General features: G+C 35.8%; 1 protein-coding gene across 1 annotated transcript in view; it reads left to right on the top strand.

Annotated features, from left to right (window-relative positions):
• trappc9 (trafficking protein particle complex subunit 9) overlaps window positions 1-25241 on the top strand; it is a 507339-nt gene that overhangs the window by 244336 nt on the left and 237762 nt on the right. The window contains exons 18-19 of the mRNA XM_088929735.1: window positions 2665-2807; window positions 14809-14919. Coding sequence (XP_088785861.1) covers window positions 2665-2807; window positions 14809-14919 — 254 coding nt within the window. The remainder of the gene's footprint in view (window positions 1-2664; window positions 2808-14808; window positions 14920-25241) is intronic.

Raw genomic sequence — 25241 nt, 5'->3', positions numbered from 1 at the left:
TTATATATAAGTTTATGGTTAAGGTTGTGGTATTTTTCCATCATTAGTGCCTGGTTTTATGCTGTGGTACTTTTTCAAACCCTAAGAAAATCTACATTAATTATCAATACATGGCCATTTAAACAGTAAATTAATTATTCAATACTGCATTCCTTCTTATGTAAGAAGGCAAGTTCTTTTGATTGCATTTAGAGGTGATTGGGAACAGGGAACTGAGATGAGGCAGTGCACCAGAAGTGGCTAGGAAAGACAGGACTGCCAGATGGATATCTTTCTCATGCAGTAAAGACTTAAACCTGCAGTTAGTGGGGAAAAATGGAAAAAATAGAGTAGAGTTAGTAGCTGTAGAGTTAACCTCACTCGAAATATTTGAGTTTTCAAGAAATCTCTTGCTACTTATACATCATACTATATATACTGTATATCAATCAATGGATTTATTTTTGTTTTGTTATGTAAACCATACGGGTATAGTCATCATTTTACAACTCAATTTTACAAGAAAAACTGGAAGCACAATGTAACAGAATCTCATCTCCCTACATGTTATTTGGTCATTTTTAATATTCAAATATATGAACAATGTATTAATACCAAAGATGAAGACTTGGTAAAATACTAATATTTTACATACAGTAAGTGTGTAAATAAATCACGATTTGTGTATTTATAAATATTTATCAGTAATATTCCTGTGCAATCTACACTTCTGAGTTACACACAACAAATCATTAGTTTCATATTGTTAGAAGTTAGCCAGACTTCAAGACCTTTAGATTTTTCATTTATTTACATTGTCTAGGTCTCATACGTACAGTAAAATCATGAAACATGCATTGTATCAAAATATGTGTAGGAGATACAGCAAATTCCATCCATTTTTTTCTTACAAATCAAAAATTTAATAGAGCGCACAACACTGATGGTAATTAAAAAGCAAGCAATTCTTATGGGCTTCTCTGTAAAGATAGCATAATTGTTTTTAATATAACTGACATTTGTATGGGAGTCATTTCAGTAATGTTCTGTTCTGACTCTGCTGCTCTACTGCAATGCAGTACTTGCATACAGGACATACGAAGCCGGTGTGTAAACTGTTTATTTTACACATTTTTTCAATTTAAAGCAAAATTAAGGTTAAAAAACTAAAACTGTTATAACAATTTGATATGTTTAAATAATATAAATTGCTAGGTGGTGTGAGAACTATAAAACAGAGATGAGCTACATGTAATTTTGTGAATTGTACCCATTTGTGTCCTGTGGAACATTACAAAGAAAGTAAGGAAGGTGGATAGGGGAGGCTATCCATTATTTAAGTAAAGCTATGCCACTTGTTCTCTGATCTGTGGAAGTAAGATTTATACTGATGCTGTGAGAAATTAAGCGTTTTCTGGGACTCAAACGTTGACACTGATTTCATAGTTGGAACTTAAGGCCTGATTTTAGAAGTTTTGTGCAGACGTCAACCCATAAAATGTAAATTGAATTTTTGCATCTGTAGATCAAGTTATTAGTTGTACATTAAAGGTAGTGTATCAGTGTGGTCAGAAGCTCGTGTTAGCCAGGCATGTCCAAATATAACTTTATTTAAACTTTACATCCGTCCTTTGGATGAGACGTAAAACCAAGGTCCTGACTCTCTGTGGTCATTAAAAATCCCAGGGTGTTTCTCGAAAAGAGTAGGGGTGTTACCCCGACGTCCCGGCCAAATTTCCCATTGGCCCTTACCAATCATGGCCTCCTAATAATCCCCATCTATGAGTTGGCTTCATTACTCTGTTCTTCTCCCCACTGATAACTGATGTGTGGTGAGCGTTCTGGTGCACTATGGCTGCCGTCGCATCATCCAGGTGGATGCTGCACATTGGTTGTGGTGGAGGGGAGTCCCCATTACCTGTAAAGCGCTTTGAGTGGAGTGTCCAGAAAAGTGCTATATAAGTGTAAGCAATTATTATTATTATTATTATTATTATTACATGAAATTTCTTTTGTGATTTTACAACCTGCAGCATTAATGGCTTTAGAAAATTTTTCTTAACATAGGCTTATGACTAGACAACTATAACACCCCGATATAGTAGTGACAGGCAGAAAGAACTGAACCTTTTTAGTCTTAAACAGAGAAGACTTGGAGGGGACCTGTTGCAAGTTTTCAAAATTTTCAAAGGCATTAAAAATGGATAGCCAGTGCAGTGGACTTCTTCAACATAAACGGTGAAACATGAACCAAAGAACGGAGGTGGAGACTACATGGAAGTGCATTTAATACTGTTCAAAAGAGGCATTTCTTCATCGAGGGGTAATATGAGTATAGAACAAGCTACCCAGGCAGTTGGTTGAAGCCAACACTATGGCTTCCTTCAAGAAACAACTGGATGAGATCTTTGAATCAGTAAGCTACTATCTGCCATCCATACAATCCATTTAACCATTTTCTAACCAATTTATTGCAGGGCAGCCGGTGCTTCTGCTGAAAGGGCCAAATAACCTCTTTTCATTTGTAGTCTTTCTTATGTTCTTACTGGCAAACCTTGCCTTTTCTGTTCCATTCCTTTGCATGTTCCTTGCCTCTGAAATGCAGATACACTGGTTGTCTAATTTGTCTAATTTCTGTTTGTTTGTTAATGACAGAATCATTTATTTCTGCTTCTTTTCTTGCAGACTCTCGAAGCAGTTTTAAACTTCAAGTATTCAGGGGGCTCTGGCCACGCTGAAGGTTACTACCGAGATCTGTCTTTGGGACTGCATGTGGAAGTGGAGCCCTCTGTGTTTTTCACAAGGGTCAGCACCCTACCTGCGACCAGGTAATTCTTCAGATAGCCCATTTACACTGAGAGGTCTCATCTAGATACAGTAGATATTTATTTTTTCCATTTTTTATGTGTATGCTTACCACCAAGATAAAAATGTATGCAGTGTGAGGCATATCAACCATCCCAGGAATAATGGATTTCCCCTTCCCAGAATAGAAGCAGAAGAGCTAAGCAGTTATAAGGTCAGAAACCGTTGTTTGAAACAGGTTACACTAACCAAACAAGGTCATACTGCATAATTGATTTGTTCACAGAAACATTTATGAATTTTGTTCTGAGGGTAGAGTCACACCCAGTAGCTGCACAAAGACCTCTCCACTTGTTCTTCTGTCCCTTCAGAAGATTCATGGCTAACAACTCAACAGGGTGAAAAATACTTTTCAATCAAATTTAATTAACATTGTGTGTATTGCAAAGATTTTTAATATATAATTAACAACAGAGTGTTTTAGGACATCACAAATCATAAATGCATTAAATTCACCGCATTAATCTTGAACAAAAAATGGCTGGCATGTATGGTTAAACATTCATAATTTTGTGAAAGAATAGAAGAGTGTGTTTTTATTAAAAAATCGATGTATATGTATGTCTGTGAAGGATTTAATGTCCCAGATTTAAGAATTTCTTAATTTTGAATACTGTCCTTTAATGTGTCTTTTGAAGCCAGACCTGGTGGTGATAAATGCTTTTATCTTTAATGAAAAGTAAATATTAATTCCTGATCCTCTATGTCAACTGTGTGTTTTGGAATGTCTCATATTATTGGGGCCCAAAATTAAGAAATTTCCTTTCTGTGTTTAGTTATTGTAGAAAAAAATACTTTGAGGAAGACAGATTATACAATTTAGTCTGTGCAACTTGAATTATTTACCATAATTATAGCTGCAGTTTAACCCATCTATCTTACTTAGTGACAAATTAACCATCTGACAGTCCTGGCACCAAGAAATGTGTGTTCTTGAAAGTTTTCCATCATGAATGAAAGCACTAGATGTGCACACATTTCAGAATGGATATACTGTATATTTAACCATAGCATTTTATAGTGGCGCATAACAACTCATAAAAGTTACAAATCAGAGCAGGCCATTTGAACCCATGATTCATCTTGGATTTCTCTCAGGATAGACCTGCATAAAAATAATTTACTGCTCCAAGTTTAAAACCGTGCAGTGCTGGGGAGTAAATAGAAGCTATACTCTTGTTGAGATACAGTATTTCTGTGGAGCCAGGTCAATGTGTATGAATGTAAAAGTGCATTTAATAGATTTTCTTAAACTCTTTATGATGTAGAAGTTTGCATACTGTGCCATACTAAGTAATTGTATTGTATCAGACTGGAATCTGAAAAGAAACAACTCTCATCATCTCATCTCATCTCACTAAGTAAATTATTGAGACCCTTGTTTTTTTCTGTTTCGTGTGCCCCCCAAACCTCTGCTGCTGTTTGCTTAAAGACGTCTGACAGACAAGGGGATGATACATTGCTCATGAGTGGGATTTCATCCTGCACACAAAACGATTAAGAGAGATGTGGAGTACAATACACGGCTGGTCTCACATGGAGCCAACTGCTTATATCACTTAAACCAGTCTTTGAGTGGAAAAGTAACAAACGGAGAACTAGACACACCCGCTGCTGACATAAGATACGTTTTAATTTTCTTCTTCTTGAGATCGAACATTTGTGAGTTGAGAGAGAACACTAATTCTCTAATGTATTAGTGAAGCCTCTATCAACTTCCATAAGGTGGTAGTGCTAGATAAAAGTTCAACATATACAGTAGATACATACAATATATAGATATAAGGCTGCATTTACTGAATGTCAAAGAAGTTCGTTTGTGAGTAGGGACTTTTTAATTGCCTTTTTAAAAATCAATCCATACTTTCTCCCAAGACAATTGAGTTGATTCTTTGTCGTGTTAAGTAATCTCAAATCTTATTTCAAACACTTTTTTTTTTCCACAGTGACCTCCCATAATAGGATGACCCACACATTGGAATAAGTTCTTTATCTATCTGAAGGGAAAAAAATACAAGTTGAAAATCTGTAAAAGCTCAAGTGATCCGTGCAATGGTAGAGAATCTTTCTTTTTTCTGCAGTGCCTGGGTGAAGGTTGGGTAGCTGCTCCTTCAGTTGTTAAAATGAATAACACCTCAGTACTAAATTCTGTTGCTGTTGGTACTCAACCAATGGGAGCTGTTATGTATTGGAATGTTGGATATCAAATCAGGGCCAAGCAATCAGATTAACTAAAAATTTTCTTTAATAATGGCTTGTTTCATTAAAAATAGCTCAGGAATTGATTACACCCTATTATTCCCATATGGCATTTATCTGTTTTGGTAATTTAGAGGGTGTCTGTGTATTTATGTTTGTATTGTGGCTTTTGGGACACTCTTATGTTACTGGAAATGGAAGATTTTATTAACAGCACTGCAAGCATGTACTGTTCTTGTGGACTCATTTTATTATGGAAATTAAAGGCATTATGTATGCCAGACATTCATTTAGAATACCAGAAGATTGCAGTGGAGTGCTTTATTCCATGTAGAAGCTTAAGACTGCAATTCAGAAGAATTTGATTGCATTTCTGAGTAAAATCAAAAGCTGTGGCATGTCTACAAGCATTTCTAATTAGATTGATTTAAATTAAATTTTGAGTACTTTTGAAATAACACTGACAATACCCACATTCCTTACAGAGCGAATTCGGGGAAGCACATTAGCACAAGCAAACATTAGAAATAAGTCTTCTTTTATGTTCTTGTAGAAAGAAGTAATGTTTTCTCTGATTGGGGAAAAAAAAGAAGTCTTTCTTTTAGGTTTCTTTTTATGTGGACACATTTTTATTTTTCTAAACACGATAAACTACTATACAACAAAAATAACCATTCCCCACTCTGTAACCCCCTTCCTCCCAATTCTGCCCCCTTCCAAGTTATTACCCATGGGCATCAAAAGTGTGAGCAGCTACAATGGAACTCCCAAGCCACATGGCTTTGACTGTACTAGTTTCAGGTAAATAACAGAGACCAGGATCCGCTGATAATAGAAAAGGCAGTGCAAAAGCTCCTATGACAACATATTAGTGCTGTTCAGACCAGCCAAACAGCCAGTTTATTTTACCTGGGAATCCTTTGATCTTTGATGTCTCTGTGAGACACAGGTTAAAGCCATCGTCCAGCAAGGGTGTTAAATGCGAACAAGGAATATCGCTGTTTAGAAAAATGGAAAATCAGAAAAAGGCCTGTTTCCAAAATATAGCCTTTGGTGCCTTCCAAATACTTATAGCCAGAGTGTGCACAGTAACAGGGCGAAGTGTGACCCTTCCTTAGATCTCAGACATATTGACCAAAGATAAAGCACGATGAATTTTAATGTTCGAATTCTTCTTAGATCCTTTCTAATCCTTGTTCTTAGAGCTAAGAATGGGCTCATGAATTTTTAGTTATTGAAGCGTTTTTTTTTACTTTTGAAAAGCTACTCATTTTGTTTCAGGCCTACTTTATTTTTAAAACATTTTTTAAGAATAACTACACGGTCAGCGGTTATTGATCAAAGGCTGTTTATATTGACCAGTGGCCCATTGTAACATTGATTCTTGTTAATGATCTTTACTGCGGAGAATGTATTTTCTGAACTGAAAACACATTTACCTGCTTTATAAACGATGCATGCACACTCCTTATATGTGCTCTGCTTATGATGTCAGTATCAAAAATCTACTTTACAGTTACAGAACGATATCTATTTGCCCTGAATTAAATTATAAAAATCTACCGAATTTAAGAGTACTGTGTGAAGTGGCTGTGAGGCCAATCTACCTATTTTCCATACTAATAGGTAATATATCTAATTTTGTATTGAAATGATGGGATTTCATCCAGATGTTTCTTGAAGAAAAGCTGAAACAGTGTGGCTCTGTAGCTTGTTCCTGATTTCCCAGTCCTTTGCTTTAAAAAGTGCCGTCTCTTCTCCATAGTAAATGAATATTAAATGATTTTTACAATATCTTTAAGGCTTTTTTATTCTTGAAACAATTCCTATATCGAAATATATATAGGAATTCCTATATATAAGACTAAAGACATTCTTTTCTTTTCACTAGTCAGTGTAACATATGTATTCCTTTGTTATCAAGGAACACACCCGTTGGCCAGGGGCTTCTATCCAATGGAAAACCATCATGAAGCAGAGTGTAGTCTGTAAATCACGCACTTGGGTCAAGCTCTGGATTTTATCTGGGCCTAAATCACCTTTTAGAGTCGTCGTAGAAACGATGCTGGGGGTTACCTACAGTACAAGTGGCATGCATAATAGCAGTTTTTTTTAAATGGTCGATGAACGGCAAAAGGGTAAATCACTTTATGGATTTACTGCTCATGTTGGTATACCTTGTGATGCCTGTTGTATTGATGGATGGATTTATTGATTGAAATATATTTATATCAAATTAAAATCCCATTAGGACTCTTCCTTTTTAAAATGTGAATCCAGTTTTGGTCAATGATTTTGCTTCGTGGGGTCTTCTCTGATCACATCTCATTTATCAGTGTGGCGGATCTTAGCCCAGCTATAGAACCGCTGTTCTTTGTTTTGGAATGCATTTTCATTGGCTAGCCATTCTGGCTGCATTTATTTTTTAACATTTTGTGAAGTACGTCGTTTGCTTTATTTTAAGTAGAAAACAGATATATATATATATTTCTGTTTTTCGTTTGTTGTGAATATCTGTATTAACACAAGTCACTTTTTATACTTTTTACACCCAGAAAAATATATCAGGCATTGGTTGGCTCTCCAAAAGGTTTAAGTGTGAGATGGTCACTGTGAGACTGCAAAGATGTTCCACTTCTACTAATACTATCTGTAAGGTGTTGTTGAGTGTTCAAAGGTGGATTCAAAAAGTTACCTTTGGTTACAGTTATTTAAATTCCAATAGCCAAGTTGAGGTTGTTTCATTCTGTTCCTAATATATACAAAAATTCATCATGATGATCAAGCTCATGAGTTGTTTTCATTTCAGAGAATAAAGAATTAATGGAAATATATCAGTCTCTTCATACAGTATATGTCATTAGTTGCAGGTGGAGTACTTAGCAGTTGAAAAACGTGTTCCTTTTTTTAAAATAAAAAGTGTTACTGGCACCAGTCTGGCACTGAGTTGCCTTGATTAATTATAGCAGTTGAAAGCTTATGCAAAAAAAATCAGTGCTTTATCGCAGTCCTTGTAAATCATCTCCTGAAACAAAGGCAAAGATTGAAAGAAATAACTGAAGAAACATTGATATACCTTCAGGATGTATGTGCTTTTAATTACAGTTGATCGTTTTTAAAGAACTTCGTTACATTGTATGTAAGCAGCCATTTTTCCTAAGATTCAGTGCTCAGTAAGATGTCAGTGAGATTTTAACCTGCTTTCTGCTGTTTTGAAGTCTGCTTTTCTAAACTAACACAATATTGCCCTTTTTAAGTGCAAGAAATAATCACTGGCTCTTTTGGAAAATGTGTTTACTGCAGTCAATGTGTTACTGTTTGGACAAAGTTTGGACTTTTCTTTGCCTAATCTAGAAGCCTATTGATACTGTTCTGAGCGGCCTGATAGCAGAAACATGATTTTTAAAAACTTCAATGTGTAAAGTCATGCTATTTATTCAAGGAACAGTGGTGAGCTTATACTGTATGAAGTATGACCTCTGTTTGCAGCACAGGATATGTGTTATGTGTTTAGAATGTCGAAGTATCTTTTTTTTATCTGGCCTCTTTTAGAACTGCAATTTTGGTTTTATACAACTTCCCTGCATTTAAATAATTTAATTTAGAACCTCAGGAACTGTTCTTTATAATTGATCAGTAATATAGTACATTGCTTGCAGCGTCTTATGTTAAAGACTATTTACTTTGAGGCGGGAATGGTGATATAGTGGTTAGCACAGCTGCCTCCCAGCTCTAGTGATCCAGTGAGGACAGACGAACATACTGTACAAGAGGTTAGGAACTAGTGAAGGTATTTTGTCCCATCTCGGCTGTTTGGCAGTTAGCGAATTGATATACTGTATACCGAGTATGCTGATTGATATACTGGATACAGTATAGGATCTTATCCAGCTGTTTGGAATGGGTAGCTTGTTCCATACTCCCACAACCTTTATACTAATGAGATTAATCCAGAGTTTGGGTGTTTGTCTGTGCAGACTCTGCATGTTCTGTCCATGTTCTTGTGGCTTTTTACCCAGTGCTCCAGTTTCCTCCCTACCCCCAAAGACACGCAGGTTAGGCTCTCTGACTGCAGATTGCCCTCTGGATCGCACACTCTGATTCCTATTAGCCTAAGAATCATGGCATGATATGCTGTTTCATGATTATATATGTCATATGAAAAAAGCATGTTTGCCACTAAACTTGCCACTTTGACCTGCTTATGTACTTGTTTATAAAGTATTTTCAACTGATATGTTCAAAAAGTTTGAAATGTCTAATGTTCCACATAAGAAAATGGGATACTGTAAGTGATATTACATTATTTGGTTCTTCCAATACTTACAGAAGTGGCTATTTTATATTATGTAGTTTTTTTTTTCTGAATACTGTTATGTGTTTTAGAATCTCCACACTGAAGTGTATTCTAAGAAAAGAATTATAACAATATTGGGTGAAACAGATCAATAATACTTTGGTTCAACATGGACAAATCTGACAGTGTTTTGAAATTAGCACCACTGTCTACTGTACGTCTTGTAGCAATACAAAAAACACTTTGAGTCAGACTTAAAGATGAGCTTGAATTAAGGACTGTGACAAATCACTACCACCATAGCCTCTGGGCAAATGACACACCTCAGTTACTGTTGTTTTATACCTGATACTGTATGTGGAGCACTTTTCAGGGAATCTGTGTTGAACTGTGTGATGCGAATTTTGACCACGATGCATTTCACAATATTTTGGAATATAAAAGTGTACTTTAGGGTGGGGGTGGCATGGTGGCCCAGTGGCCTTGCATTGCCAGTGCTGGGGGCCTTGGGTACAAGGGCCCTGTGTGCCTTGCAATGGACTGGCGTCCCATGCAGGTGGTATCCTGCCTCTCGCCCATTGCTTGCCAGGATAGTCTCGCCTTTTAACCCTGTATTGGATGAAGCGATTGGAAAGTGGATGGATGAATGGATGTGTACATTAACGTAAAGACAAAACTAGTGATGGTGAGTGTCCGAGCTTAATCCATAAAATACACGCTTTTGTTTTTTTTGCATGTCTTGAGAGTGAAACTTCAAGTGATTTTTATTTTTTGTTGCAATATTGAGCCTGTTGTATGGACAGAAACAATAAGTCTCAATGATGGAGTATAATGCCTCTTGCCAGTATGACAAGGAGGAATGTCTGTATGGAAGTATGTGAAAAACAGCTGTAACGTCTTAGATCAATCACAATGGCAGTGTCTACAAGCTCTTTTTCTATGGTAAGTCATGAATGAGACAGTCATCATGAGTTGGCGGAACCTAATATACAAAAGTATGAATCAGACTTAACCTTCCTGTAGTACATACTAATGACATCATATGCAAGTTTTGTATTAATTGTGTATAGTATTAAAATATTTAGTATTTTAGGATTGTTATTTCTAACATTACCAGGTGTTGAATGGCTGTAATTTATATTTCAAATCCATGGAAATGTAAACGCTACATAAAACAGGAAGGCTTTTTAACCAAGGAAAAAATGACCTAAAAAATATATATACAGTAATTACATTTTTTTTTCCTAACAAAAGCACATCAGTAATATGGTGCAGCTGCAAGGGAAGTTGTTGTGCAATTGATCACCGTAGGAGACTAATTTCTCTCTCCATTCTCTTGTAATAGAAACATTTTCTAATCCTTTATGCAGCATATTGATTTACAGGTGGTGCACAAATTGGCCAGAAGGGCAAAAATCACTTTATTGACATATGTTTTAGCTTCCTAAATAAGGCTGATTGTTCCTATTAAGCGCCTGGTGCTTTGAAGGATGCCTTCTGGTATTGTACACAAGATGCAAAATATACTTTCCTAGGATGATGTAACCAGACCCTGGTTAGTGTTTTCTTTTTCTTCTCGTGTACATTTTGGTGTTAATGTGAACGATATGATCCTGAACAAATCAATAATGAAGAATTTTTACGACGGTGTGAAAAGTTTTAAATGTTGGTGAGCTTGGATTGACCAGGCTCACCAACATGCTACTGCTACTGCTGCTACTGGTGCTCCTACTCCTACTACGAATAAGCATAAGCACAGGAGAGATGAAGAAAACATTTGTGTCTTTCAAAACATGCGCAGTCTAGTTACCCACTTATATTTGCTATTGTGAGCCCAAAGCCCCAGCAGGAAGACCTGAAGAACTGGAAGGATGGACAACTGCAGGTCTCACTGATAACATCGTGCCTGGCAAGTCTGAAGTTGAGCAAACCAAGAACACTTGAGCCTAACTAACCACAACTTCAGGAATACTGTTTCAGTCACAGCTGGCTAATGCCACAACACCAGGCTCAGTAGAAATGACACTGTATGAGTATACATAGGATAGGCTGTCTTGACTTTAAATTGAGTCATTGGTACATTTAATATGTATTATATCAGGTGGTAATGGGGAAAAGTTAATCTGCCCAAGGTTAACAGAATTTAAAGTGCAACTTTAACTGTGAAAAGCAAAGTTGTAGTAATCTGTGGTGGAAAAGAATTCTTTTGGCAGCTTTTCCTGTTTTCATTAGCCATTTGCAAATTAGAATTTATGTGTGGGGTGAGTAATTCTGATATCATCCCTTTGCCAAAACAGAGGGCTGATCTAATCTTGGTTTAACTTGGGTCTTTAGCATTTCCGAAGTCATCTGCAATAAATGCACAGTGCAAAATGATATTTTGATTAAAATTATTTTCCCCCAGTAAGAAATAGAAATTTCTTACTCTGATTTCAGATAGACTTTATTTACTTTACCTTTATCACAAAGACCATCTTTATGACACATAAATGGTAACAGATCTATCTGTTGGAGGAAGTCTTGTTCTATTAGATCTCCTGACCAATTTTATTTGTAGGCTTATTAATAAAATAAGGATAGATGGATGGACGAATTGGCAAACTGATGTATGTGAAGATTTTATAGAAAAGCAGTTCTACTCTATGAGTTTGAAAAACATTCCTGACATATTGTACCCTATGGATGGTATCATCCAGGTGGATACTGCACATTGGTGGTGGTGGAGGGGAGTCCCCATTACCTGTAAAGCGCTTTGAGTGGAGTGTCCAGAAAAGCACTGTATAAGTGTAAGCAATTATTATTATTATTATTATTATTATTGTGTCAACAAGGTTAAAACTTTTATTTTTGCTTTGTAGTCAGTTTGTATTGTAGTGGCCAGATCATTGTCAACACCCATCCTTATTTTTTTTAGTTTCGTTTTGCACAATGGACATAATCTCTTGATATTTGAGTTAACATGCCAACTTTCTCAGGCATATCTTTCCTATCTTTCAAATGTACTCCATTTCTTTCTTTAAATTTCCCATATTTTCACAAGTACAGGCTGTTTTGATATGAGGCAACACTAATTAACATTGTAAATGCCATTGTCTTTGCCTCTTTATTGTGGTATACAAACAGAATAAAACATTGTAGGTAAGATATACTGTACAATAGTAATGAAGTCAACATATGTCAACATATTTTTTTATTTTATATAAAATATATCTAATGTCTCATTCTATCCCTTTACTTTGAGCTCTTTGTACAGTAATTGGTGCATGATTTCCATTGAAATTGTACTTTATTTTACTATGTTTGTGCTTTGGATAACAGTCTGCTACTATTAATACAGGAATAAAATATTCATATTGATTTATATCTAGTTATGTTATTGTTAAATAAAGGCGTGAACTGCTTTATTTTACATAGTTTATCTTAGCACAATAAAAGTTCAATATATGCAACCTGCTTTACTACCATTTTTATGGATTGAGAACCCTTCTTCTTTAATTTAGTCTGAAACCATACTATACAATGCTTGGAAATCTAACTTCTATCAGTGAAAATCTTTACCTAGTGCTAGATCAAATGGAGCAAAAACAGGAATAGCTGCAGGATGTTATATTTGTGATTCACCCTCTCAAGGGAGTTTTTTTGTTGGCCTGACTTTTTGAGGCAACTGTGCCTTCACATAAACTAGTACAAGGTGAATAGAAGTTGTTCGCAAAACAGTGGTTCAAGCAGAAATGTGCCTGTGGTTTTGCAAAGTTGGTCTAGATTGAAATCCAGGCACTGTGGCATAGGCTCCGAATGAACCTTTGCACCGACACTTGTCAGTTAAACATACTTCTGCAGGTAACATTTTGCTGACTGTCTTCTTAATGCACAATTTGAAAGCATTAGACTTTCTAATAGACTTTTCATTAGACGATAACTGTTGTATAAAGCAATGTCAGTGCCTTATCTACTGTTTTTTTATCTGTTTCTAACAAAACATTAAAAGTGTAGATTTTTTTTTAAATCAAAGTGAAATTGATTTCACGATTGACATGAAATTGAAACATTTCTTTTTCAGGGGAAAGTCGCAGAGTATATTTATCAAGTCTGTCAAAATGAATTTGACAAACTACTTCTATATCGGTACATCATTGAAATATAAGAAAAAGAAGAATTATTTTCCTATTTCCTACAGGCTTGACCTAGTATGGGGGTCGATCTCAGTTTTTGATTGGTTCCTTAAAGTGAGTCTCCCAAAACACTAGCATTAAGAGAATACTAAATAGTAAAAAAAAAAGTAAGTGAAAGTACACATTTAATGAATAACATGCTTCTGTTATGTTAGCTGAGAGTTTAAGTTGGCTCAGAGAGGTGCAGTGATGCTAGCTGTCCTAAAACCCCTTTGATCTGTCTGCTCAACTGGACTATTAAGACCCTTTTCACATAGGGAAATCTATAGGGAAATCTAAATTGCTTTGAGGAATTTATTTTTACTGCACAGTTTATGTTCTGTTTAGTACTCTCTATGCAGTTGAATAGATCTTTTGAAAAATGTTTCAAGAGTTATCATTTGTTAGGATTAAAGTTAAGCCTGGGGCTAAGACAGGTACACACTGTGTGAACCTTTCAGATAGGAACTGCAAAAGCACACATGATGTAGTTCACACTTACTTGTCTTTGAGTGCATGAGTTTGTTCTGAATCCTACATAATGTACTCAAGTCTGCACATAATCATAACAAGCATCAAGACTGTTTTAGAATGCTTTTCGTGAGCCTTCCTGTAATTATTATTGAAAGAGAATTCTTCTTAAAAACAAAAAAAAGCGTGATGGTATGGAGGGTACTATAAATCATCTGAGATTTTACAGATTTTATCTAGAAGATTGCGCAGTTAGGTCCAGGAGGTATGTTTGAGGGAAACTGAAAGTTCCTGTTTTCCTTGGGTCTTGACTGCTTCCTTAGAGATTCCAGTAGCTCCATCTTCCATCTTGTGCATAGTCCTGTATTTGCTTGGCTCTGCAGGAAGCTGATTTTCTCTTGTGAAGGCAAAAATGGGTCACTGAACTGAACACTGTGGACATCACCAGCTTGAACTTGGGCATTAACACCTGACAGCTGGTCTTAGCATAGTTTGGAACAATGTGAACTGTCTTTTAGGATAAAGCCTCATTCTATATTGGCCAGATTTTCACCTTTGTGAAATCCTGAAAATTCGCTTCAGTTCTATTTGATTTTTTCTGGTTTTATTTTACTCTTTTAAAAAATGCGTTTAGTTTTGAAGATTTTTTTTTTCTTTTTCATCCGTATCATATAAATGAAAAACACATTTCCTTTCTCTTTAAAATAAGCACAACTCTTACATGTTGAACTTCTGTTCCAGTTTTTCCTGCTTTTCTGCTTTTCAGATGAAATCACCTGGATTCTAGGATCTGTAGTGGTACGGGAAGCTCATGCCAACTGATTTTTATTGTGTCCTTACCCACAGTGCCCGTCAGTGCCACCTGCTCCTTGATGTCTTCAACTCAACCGAGCACGAGCTGACAGTCAGTGCCAAGAACAATGAAGACCTGGTCCTGCACGCTGGAGAGTGTCAGAGGTGAGACATGCAGGCTACAGCTCAGACCGTGACCATCAAGATCTCCAATTCAGACTAAAATGCCATTCTTTTGCAAGAATACTAGAGTTACAGCCCTTTGAATTTTCAGCACATGGAAATAAACTAGTGACCGGTGTTCTTACTTTGCATTTGCATATTAAAGAAGACCAAACCTGTCTGCTAAAAGCTAATATACAGTAACACATTAGAACATATGGATAATCTCTTTTAATTCACTAGATTACACAAATAACACGCATGAAATGATAGCTGGTAGAGCTCAGTACCTCGTTCCTTGTACCTAATAACTAGGTGCTAGTACTTAATCTCATTGGCCTGGGAAACACAATGACAGTTTATAGTCAGTGGTAAAATGTTAAAATAAATGAAGGTTTCTAAATTCAATTGTAAATTCTAAGTATATTGCAGCTTGAGGCTCTGAGACAGTTTTCTGCTGCATACCAGATATCTTGTTTTCCAACTAAGAACTTTAAATAGGCAGTTTACGTGCCTTTGCCTTGTGTAAATGAGACAGTAATTGCTCCTATGGATTTATTGGGCAGTGTCAATGAGCTCCTATACCCTCAGCCATATAATATGAATTGTCAGTTTCTCCACCAACAGTCTTATTGACATGTTAACCACACTGCCTTAGGCACAAGTGTTTTTTCTGCTTTAGTTTGTTGTTGGCAATGTAATTGCAATTTTTCTTTTTCTAGAGGTTAATTGTTTGCAGAGTGCTAGACTGAAGCAGTCTACAGCCTTAGCTTTTAGGTGCAGCATACACCATTGAAATACTGTACCAGAAATATGCTGACTTAAAGGAGATAATTTTATTTACTATTATGATGGATGAATCCTCCTATTCATATATCTTGCTGTCTGCCTGCCTCACTTTCTCTGTCCAACTAGGAACACATTTCAGGTTTATTGTGTGTTTTTAGCACATAGTTGTAGTCTTTTCAAGAGTCTACATTTTCAAGTCTAACTGATTTTTAAACCATGTATTAAATTCCAAAGTAATTAACCTATAAGTAATGCATATTGTCTAAATAAACCATTATTTGGTACAATCTGCTTAGTTTCACTTTGAGACTTCCCAAATCAACACTTTATATATACACAAAGCGGTTTAAATGGTCATTTTAGAACATTTGACCCAGCCATTTCAGATATTTTTTATTAAAAGGAAAAAATATTTGTACACTGCTTTTATGTCCACTTACAACCTGCAATGCTTGCCTGCACGTCTTTAATACAAAATATAGTGCTTGGGTGCATCAGGACTCTTTATGTTAAGGAATCACGACAAGTATAAATGCAATGAGTAATGACTTCCTTTAATATAGTAAAACTGCTTTTTACTAATTAAAAATAATTTTAAAAAGTACTCAAGGTGGGTAGACATGGCAGTTCAGCGATTAGCATCGCTGGGGCCCTGGGTTCACTGCCAGACCAGGAGACATGCAGTTTGTACTGTATGTTCGCCCTGTTTGGTGTTTCCTTCGGGTGCTGGTTTCCTCTCAAAGTCCAAAGATATACTGGTAGGTTAATTGGGCAAATTAGCCTTTTTGTGAGTGAGTATGTGTCTTTGTGTGCCTTGCGATGGACTGGTGATCCATGCATGTACTCCACCTTGTGCCTGTTGCTTGTTGGGATAGGTGCCAGATTCCCCATGACCATTTATTGGATAAAGTGGTTAGAAAATTGAAGGGTAGATGGGTAGGGTAGATGGATGGATGGAAGGAAGGGAAGTACTCTACACAACTGTTAGACATTATCTGTGCTGGATAGCAACGTGATGGACAGCTCAGAAAGAAAAGTGGTTCAGGAATGAGATTGTAAAAAGCAATTTATTTAAATGTGGTGTTTGTGCTATCTGCTGTCACTTGTTTTCTTTTTGGTAATGCATGCTTGAGTTAGGCATCCCATTAAAATTTCAGATATTCATGTGGTTCAATTTCCTGGAGATGGTTTAATTTCATTCACACAAAAGGCCCTTTGCAGTTCACAGCAGGTGTCAGCTTCTAAGTAAAATTGTTGTAGTACATTAAATAGGTGAGAAGGAAATACATAGAAATTAATCATAGGCAGAAGAAAATAGCACTTCCATCAAATTCAATTGTGTACATAAAATGAAAAGCTAAATAAGCGCACAAGCTGTAAAATAAGATAATCTTTAATGATACATTTCTAAAGTATTATGGGTACCTTAGATTGAATAAATGTCATAACCAGTGTCCTGAGTTTTTAAGATTGGTCTTGGGAATAATTTATGAATATGCAAATAAATCCCCTCTAAAGTTGTAAATGTCAACTGGAAGTCTTTTTATAAACTTTCTTTTTGCCATTCGAAGAGGAAGAGACTGGATGAAGAATCTATGCTCTGGATTTTACATTTCTAAGTACTAAGTTTCATAAGTACTTTTTGGGGGGGGGCGGTTAAAATACCTTTGAGGACAGGAGCTGGCTGTAGTTTCTTGTTTCTTATTAAAAACTTCTGTTTGACTTGCTAACACTGACGAAACAGTTCATCTACAGTAATTGCTTTTTGTGAGACATTAAAGGATTGCTTTTTTAGTTTTAAACTAAAAATTGGTGACCCAGTGAAAATATTGGTAAGTGTAATAATGGAATTATGTATCATTCAAATTCAGACATGCTGCTATTTCAAATCCTGAAATGTCAGAATATGTACTGTAATTTGAGTTACTTGTCAAGGACTCTGTCAGAAGGAAAATGTCAGCCATGACTATATAAGACATGCAGAGCATGAATTTAGAGAAGACAAATGTTTTATCAATACAATTATCTGCTGAAACTAAAAACGTTAAAATGGTTATCTTACCAATGAAAATACAGTGGGCTTTTTTTCAGAGCGATAATGTCTTAATATGACTTTGATATCTTGTCAGAGTAGTATCACAGAGATTAGTTGGAAATGAAAATGGAACTTTCTTGATCAGCAGTTTGTTCTGTGGTCTGTCTTGCTTGTTAGTCTATGTATCCTTGGTTTCACATCTCTGCAATCTGTTAAGTATCAGTCAGATTTCCGCCTTTTAAATGTCTGGCAAGCAGTGAGACATCGGACATGTTGTAGCAGGTGGTTTTTGTCAGATGTGGGCAAGCTTAGATCTCCTCTGGATAGTTTTGTGCTGTGTGCATCTCATCTTCTGTCCAATATGTCTCAGAACCTGCTTTAATAATTTTCTTGTGCTCCAGACTAAAACAAGTTGGAATGACATAATAAATCACATGCCATATTAAAATAATCTGGAAGATTAGATCCTGATTTTACAAATGTTTATTTTACAAAAAAAACTATCATTTTACTGTGGTACTGTATATACTGTATATAGTGCATATAGCCTGTTCTTATTGTTTGTGACAGGCTGCACTTAACTGAACAATTGCAGGAGTGTTTTTTTAAACAGGCCTTCTTAATGCACATAATCCTGCTGTAAATGTATTAGCAAATAATCCAATAAAGAGAAGTGGAAGGTCACAGAGTCTGTTCTTGGCAGAGTGCCATATCATTTATATAAAGCTTTGCCACCAAAAATCATTTCTTGCATGTGGGATTTTCCCAAATGTTGCATTGTGTTTGCAAGCATCTATTGTGATGCATTTCTAAAAGGGAATGGTTAATATTTTTTCTACTTGCAACAGAGTGGTGGCACTACAGAATGTGCTATTTTTCTTTATATTGACTGAAAATGTACTATTTTGTTGCAAAGGCTATTTTTAAGGTTCATCAAATGTGTAGGCTTGTGTTCGGTCTCAAATGAAGTTTTCATTAAAAATGTGTACATGAGCCACTGCACTGCAGGTCAGCCTGTAACGTCTAATCATCATGATTACAGCTGCAGAGAAACTAATCTCTTAAAAAGGTACAGTAGTTTTCCACATTGTGTGGATTGTGGACTTAATGTAATACATTATAAGTCCAGCATGAAGAATTAAATCAAAGGCACCCTGGTTTGATGGTGCTGTAAGTATTGCTGTCTGACAGTTCTTGGATCCTACTGTTGGTTTGATTCTGGTTTGGGCATATTGAATTCATTTTTTTCTTTCTTAATTTCAGTGTATTTACAGTACTATAGTGATCCTGTATGATTTTTGGTGACTTCTTTAAAAATTGAAATCTCAAGGCTTTATGCATAGTTCTAAAATTGTCGTAACATGCTTTAAGCACTTTAGAATAGTTTTACATTATTTCTTTGTTGTCTGTAATGACTAGATGAAGAATCTGTTGTTTATTGTATAAAATAAAGCTCCAGCAAATCACAGAAAACAACATTTTTAAAAGGTATTAATGCCAGGATACTTTGCATTATATTACACATCATTGTTTTGGATAACATAATAGAAATGGAACATGGATTTTAACAGTTCTTTTGTGATGCAGCTCTAGACAAGCTTGGCAGGTGTCCCTGCTTTAATTGTATTTGATAGATCATAGTCGTGTTTACGAATCAAAAACAACAAATAAATAATGACTATTTTCTCACCAGGTTTCACAATAGAACAGTACTAAAGATACCATGTATAACTACTGTTTTCTAAACAATTCTCATTGCTCTGCATCTGAGTCTCTTTTTGATTTCCTTGGGCTGTTTATTTTTTGACCTACGCAAAGTCAAAAGCAGATAAAGATTTATTGTCTGACATCAATCATCAGTTAAGGTGCTCTGCCCAGAGTAATATTTTTGAGATGTTAACAATGTAAAGAATAAAAGATTAGTCTAATGTGACACCAGAAAAGTACACAAAACCAAAAACTATACAGAAATAGTTTTGTGAGCAGAAAAAAAGCTGACACATCCCAGCTACATGCAATGTGCAACATCTACTGTGAAATTCTCGAAAAATATAAAGTAACAGTTTTTGGACGACATGGTAAATTACATAGTAATACCTTAGCTTTTACCTCCCCATATTGCTTACTTCATATACAGCTCAGATCCATCCCTGATCTTACATTATTGTATGGTTCATTTTGTATCACAATATTGTTGTATTTCTCATTTTCCAGCTTCCCAAATTATGCTGTCACCTTCTGTTTTCAGGCCATATTGAAAAATGAAAAATGTCAGTCTGTGATTTGTAGGTTTTAGAGAACTATGTAACAGATTTAAATGGTATAACCCTCCTCAGTATGAACTATTTATCTGCCAGTCATCTTGATTGCTTATATACAGTAGTACTGAGACAGGAAAATGCCTAAGATAGTACCCTCTAGACTAAAGTGGACTTCAGTTATAGGTCAGACTGTTCAGCACTGCAGAAGAACAGCAGATTTCTATCTCTTTTTTAATTTAATTGTTGTTGAATTCTTGTTAATTGTTGTTAAATTCCAAATTGGAAAGCATTAGTTAACTTCCTCATGGATGTCTTATGTGCATAATCAGGCTTCAGTGCAGTGTCTTTCTTCAAGAGCTATCACTATCTCTCAAATTAAAATCACCGGTTTTAAGATTGAAAATGGAAGATACTAGTCCCTTCAGACATATTTTTCTACATTTGCTCTGTGTTAAAGAGCAGATCACATTTCTTAGATCCCCTGCTTCCTTCCAAAACAACATCTTGTTTAAGGATATTTTTTCTTTTTTAAAAAAATGAACACAAACAGGTACTTATGAATACAAATTGACTGTGTGATGTAAAGGTGTTTCTTAAATCAGATGCCAGTTATTTAAATTAAATCAGATTCATGTCAGCAGTCAGAGTTTTTCGCTGTTTTTGATCTGTTTCTCTCACCCTATTTCTGCAGCCAAAGCACAAACATAAAATAAAAACTGTTAAGAAGTGAAATTTAGTCTAGTCTATCCCCTGTACCAACCACATACTAATTGTCTAGTGACAGTTCTATACATTGCTGAAATGTAGTTTTACCTTATTCCCCTGTGCCTTCAGATATATCTACTGTATCTATATTTCTGCCTCTCATAATATTTACAAATTAGATACATTATGTACGGGATGCAAGAAGAATGAAGTACTTCACCGAATTCAAATTGTTAAAAGTGTTACAAAAAAGTGGTCGTATAATATTTGTTCACCATGAAAAAGCTTTGAATCTCAATTCAGTAAAACCGCACATTGCAGGCCATACTCTGAGTGCTTTATCGTTTTAATTATTGTCTATTTATAATTTTGTTTTAGCTTTGCTACATACAGTACTTCTCATTTTTAAAATTGTATTTTAAGCATGAATGTGTATTAAAAAAATATTACATAAAAACAGAAGAAAAGCATTTGGAATAATAAGCATCTCATTATTTTTGTTTGGCTTTATGAGCCTTCTTCATTTGCCTTTCATAAGACGATCATTCCAAATAAATACAGTAAATCTAGCTTAGGGCATTGAAGACTTATAATAATACACAATTCATATTTATGAAGTGTGTATGTGTAGATTTATATATATATTAGTTTAAAATGTTTTTGTGTGGTGTGTTTGCACTACAATTTCTTCACAAATCCAGCTTGCCTGTGGTAATATCATCTTTATTTTAAAAATTCCCTTGCTTCAGTCTCCAGAGGGCATATAGTTTTAAATTCATGTGTGAGCTAATTTGTTGTGTCTTGTCTTTTTTTAGTTTTAGACTGCTATAGCATAGTGCATTTATATGGCAAACAAAAAGCTATAGGAGTGTAACGTGGACCAGTATGACTTTGGGTAAGAGAAAAGTATTACACTGTCTTAAAGAAAAGCTACAGTTAAAAATGGTCAAAAACCTCCAAATAAATAGGCGTAAACATATTTATAAATCCATAGCAGTAATTCATTCATTGCAGAAAAAAAGAGTACAGTACCATGTTATGGTGGCACAGTAGTGCAGTGGTTATCATTGTTACTGTACATTACAGTGCTGGGGCCCTGGGTTCAATTATCTGCATGGAGTTGGTATGTTCTCCCCATATTTGTATGGGTTTCTTTCAGGTGCCCTGCTTTCCTCCACAGCCTAAATACTGGTAGGTTAATTGGCGTCTGAGATAATTGGCCCTGGTGTGAGTGTGTGTCTATGTGTGCCCTTTGATGCACTGATGTCCCAATGAGGTAGTATCCTGCCTTGCTGGGATAGGCTCCAGCTCCTATAACCCTGTATTGAATAAAGAGGTTAGATGGTAAGAAGGTTGGATGGCAATCAATGAAATTGGTTGTCACAAAATAAATAAAACTAGACGCTTAACCTATAGAGATTAGTACTTGATTCTATCCTGCATATACAGAACAATTTTTTAAACAAAAGCCATCCCGAAAGGAAATGTAAATGAAAATAAATAATTTTCAATGATTATGAATTCAAACTGATGCAAATATACAGTATGAAAAGGATTATTGAATACATCAGTGGCACAGCTGGAAAAAATAGTTTTTTTTTTGCATCATGGATATTTTGCAATATTTAAAATGTTGTGTACAATTCTGGTCATAGAGAATCAGTCCAATCCCATGAACATTTCAGGGCTTAAGGGTGCAGTGTGTCCTTCTCTGTCAGGCAGAAGGAACTGGACCTTTTTTAGTTTTTAATAGAAAAATGATGAGAGAACCTGATTCAAGTATTCAAAATCTAAAAAGCACTGAATCATCTTGCTCGTATCCTTTTTGTGTTATGATTAGCAGAGAAAGGGTGATGCTCGTGCTGAAAAACTATTTCTTCCTTTTAGTAATGAACATGTTTTAGGATTGCTTTGTGTCTTCTAGTTCTGGTGTCCTAGTAAAAATGAGGGACATACAGATTACAAAGTTTAATAGGGTCTTTTTAGCCAAGAGTACTGGTGGCGAATTCTGCCAAAAAACCCATGCTTTGTCGCAGATGGACTTCTTACAACAGAATAACTACTTTCAACCTTTTATGAAACTCGATGCCCACATGGTTAACAGAACTTACAACTCTCAAGAGTTTTCAACACATGTTCTTGATTAATCATCACATTCTGTTGTGGAACATGTGTGGTATGAGCTGAAGAAACCAAATGACACGTGCAGGAAAAACAGGCAGAAGGAGGAATTCAGCAAGTGCCTCCTCTTGGTTGTGAAAATTATTTGCTTAGGTATCCATATTGAAAAATACTTACAAAGCTCTATCATTCTGAATTATGTATACCACGAACCATATGTTGCACATATTATGAACCATAATTGCATAGAAACATATACTGTAAGATAAGATCACTTTATTGGCTATATACAATTTCTTGTATTAGGAATTTGTCTTTTCACGTACCCCAACTTGCTCTCCATGAGAGAGACAGACAGGGAGAGAGAAGCTTGGGGTCAGAGCACAGGGTCAGCCATTTATATGGCACCCCTGGAGCAGTTGGGGTTCAGGGCCTTGCTCAGGGGCCCCAACAGAGTAGGATTCCTCTGCCGGCCACGGGAGATGAACCGGCAACATTCCGGCCACAGGCGCAGATCCTTAGCCACAGAGGTACCGCACCGCCCGTGTGCGAAAACCCATAAATTTTCTGATATTTTCTTCTTTTCATCTCAATTGCTCACCTAGGATGTCAGTTTATCTTGTTGTGTCAGTGCTGAGTATTCGGACTGAGTGTATATGGTCTCCTGCTGTGCTTACGATAAGTGATGAGCTCACTGTCTCCTCACATTTGAACTACCCTACTACTGTTCCAATCTGGTGTTTCTGATACAGTGCAATTGGCACTGTGAAAACAATCCCAATGATAACATGATCAATCTGGCATAGTGTTATGTCTCCCCATATGTGGAGAGGAACTGGGGCTTGTTCCCTTTAACTGAGTCTGCTCCAGTGTGGACTCAGATAAATGCAAGTTTATCTGTGCCCCATTTAATTAATCAATCCCACTAATTAGGTGATTTAATGCTTTTGCAACTGACAGATCATTTGAATGCATCACAGTCATGAATGATCAACTGAAGGAGATAATGCTAAAAGTGCTAACTTTATTAGATTTTGTTATAAAATACAGTATGTTGTCCTTTTTATGTCAAAAGGAGAAGCAGTAGAAGTAGAAGCAGCAGAAGAAGTTAACTTTTATAAGAAGCCATTTTGAAAGTGGGGAAAAAAGTTCTCTAGAACTGGTGATAACACATTGAAATCTATGGGTATGTTTTCTCTTGGGAGAAAATGTGACAGTCATCAAGACAAGTAATTTTTATTTTCAAGACTTGAAATAAAATTTATATTTAACATGATTAATTGTATTAATTGGCTTTTGAAAGACTGGCCCTGGTGTGAGTGTGTCCATGCTTGTGTCAGTGTCTGCCCTGTGATGGACTGGCGTCCCATCCAGGGTGTATCCTACGGTCTATGAATAACATCTCATGTTTTCTTAAGAACAGTTATGTACACTTGGAGATTTGTTTATTGTTAAAGCTTTTAGTACCTGTTTCTCTTCTGCTTCTTATATGCTAATACCGTTTAATGTACAGTAGCATGTTGTCTTTGCTCAGCCTGAGGCATGTTGTCAGTTTCTTTCTTGATGATCACCTGAGTGAATTATTTATTTCATACATCCGCCCTTTATCTTTCATCATCCAAAAGTTTCCCATTATTATATCTGAGATACCTTGCGTCTTTGTTTACTGTTCTTTTGCTGTTAAAAAGAACTTTCATTTTCTCTGTTGCAATAAGCTTTTGTATCTCTTCTCTTCCAATGTCAATACTTTCTCACAATTAATTTCCTCCTTTTTTTACCATTTGATCCTCTTAATTTAAATCATTTTACGAAGCACTTTCTTTCTCTATATTTTTATTTATTCTACCATTTAATCCACTGTATATTTCAGTAATGGAATGTGCCTTTTGCCTCATTTTTAATTGGAAGTGCACTTACATACTGTAAGAAGGTGCAATAGATCTGTCAGTGGCAAGGGGGTGGATATGGGAAATATTCACATTGATGTGCAGCTTCTTACACCCAGCATGTATTTCTGGTCCTGAAAAATAAGAATCAGTTGCTCAATGTCAAAAAAAAAAAGTTAGGGAGAAGATTATTTTTGAGTCCCTGAAGTTTCTTGCTCAGAACAGACCTTTTCACTGATTTCAAGCATTTGCCTACAGTGCTATACCTGTTTTTTTTTATTTTTCAGATTTTAATGCTTCATTTTCACGTTGCTCATCTCCAGTCTCTCCTAGTCGTACCAAGATTATTTTATTGCAGTAGCAGGTTAGATGTTAGTCACCGTACATATTCAAAACTAGATAAAGGTTTTGAAAGAGGGTAACCTCTGGGTACACACAACTAATGAAAGAGTACCAGTGTAAACAGTGCATTGTCAGTGTTTGTGGGTTTCTGCTAGTTTCTGAAAGTGCATTGTCTGTAAAAGTGTC

Source organism: Atractosteus spatula, chromosome 12, assembly GCF_055471065.1.
Source record: "Atractosteus spatula isolate fAtrSpa1 chromosome 12, fAtrSpa1.hap1, whole genome shotgun sequence".
Classification (NCBI taxonomy): Eukaryota; Metazoa; Chordata; class Actinopteri; order Semionotiformes; family Lepisosteidae; genus Atractosteus; species Atractosteus spatula.
This window is presented reverse-complemented; position numbering and strand designations above follow the sequence as displayed.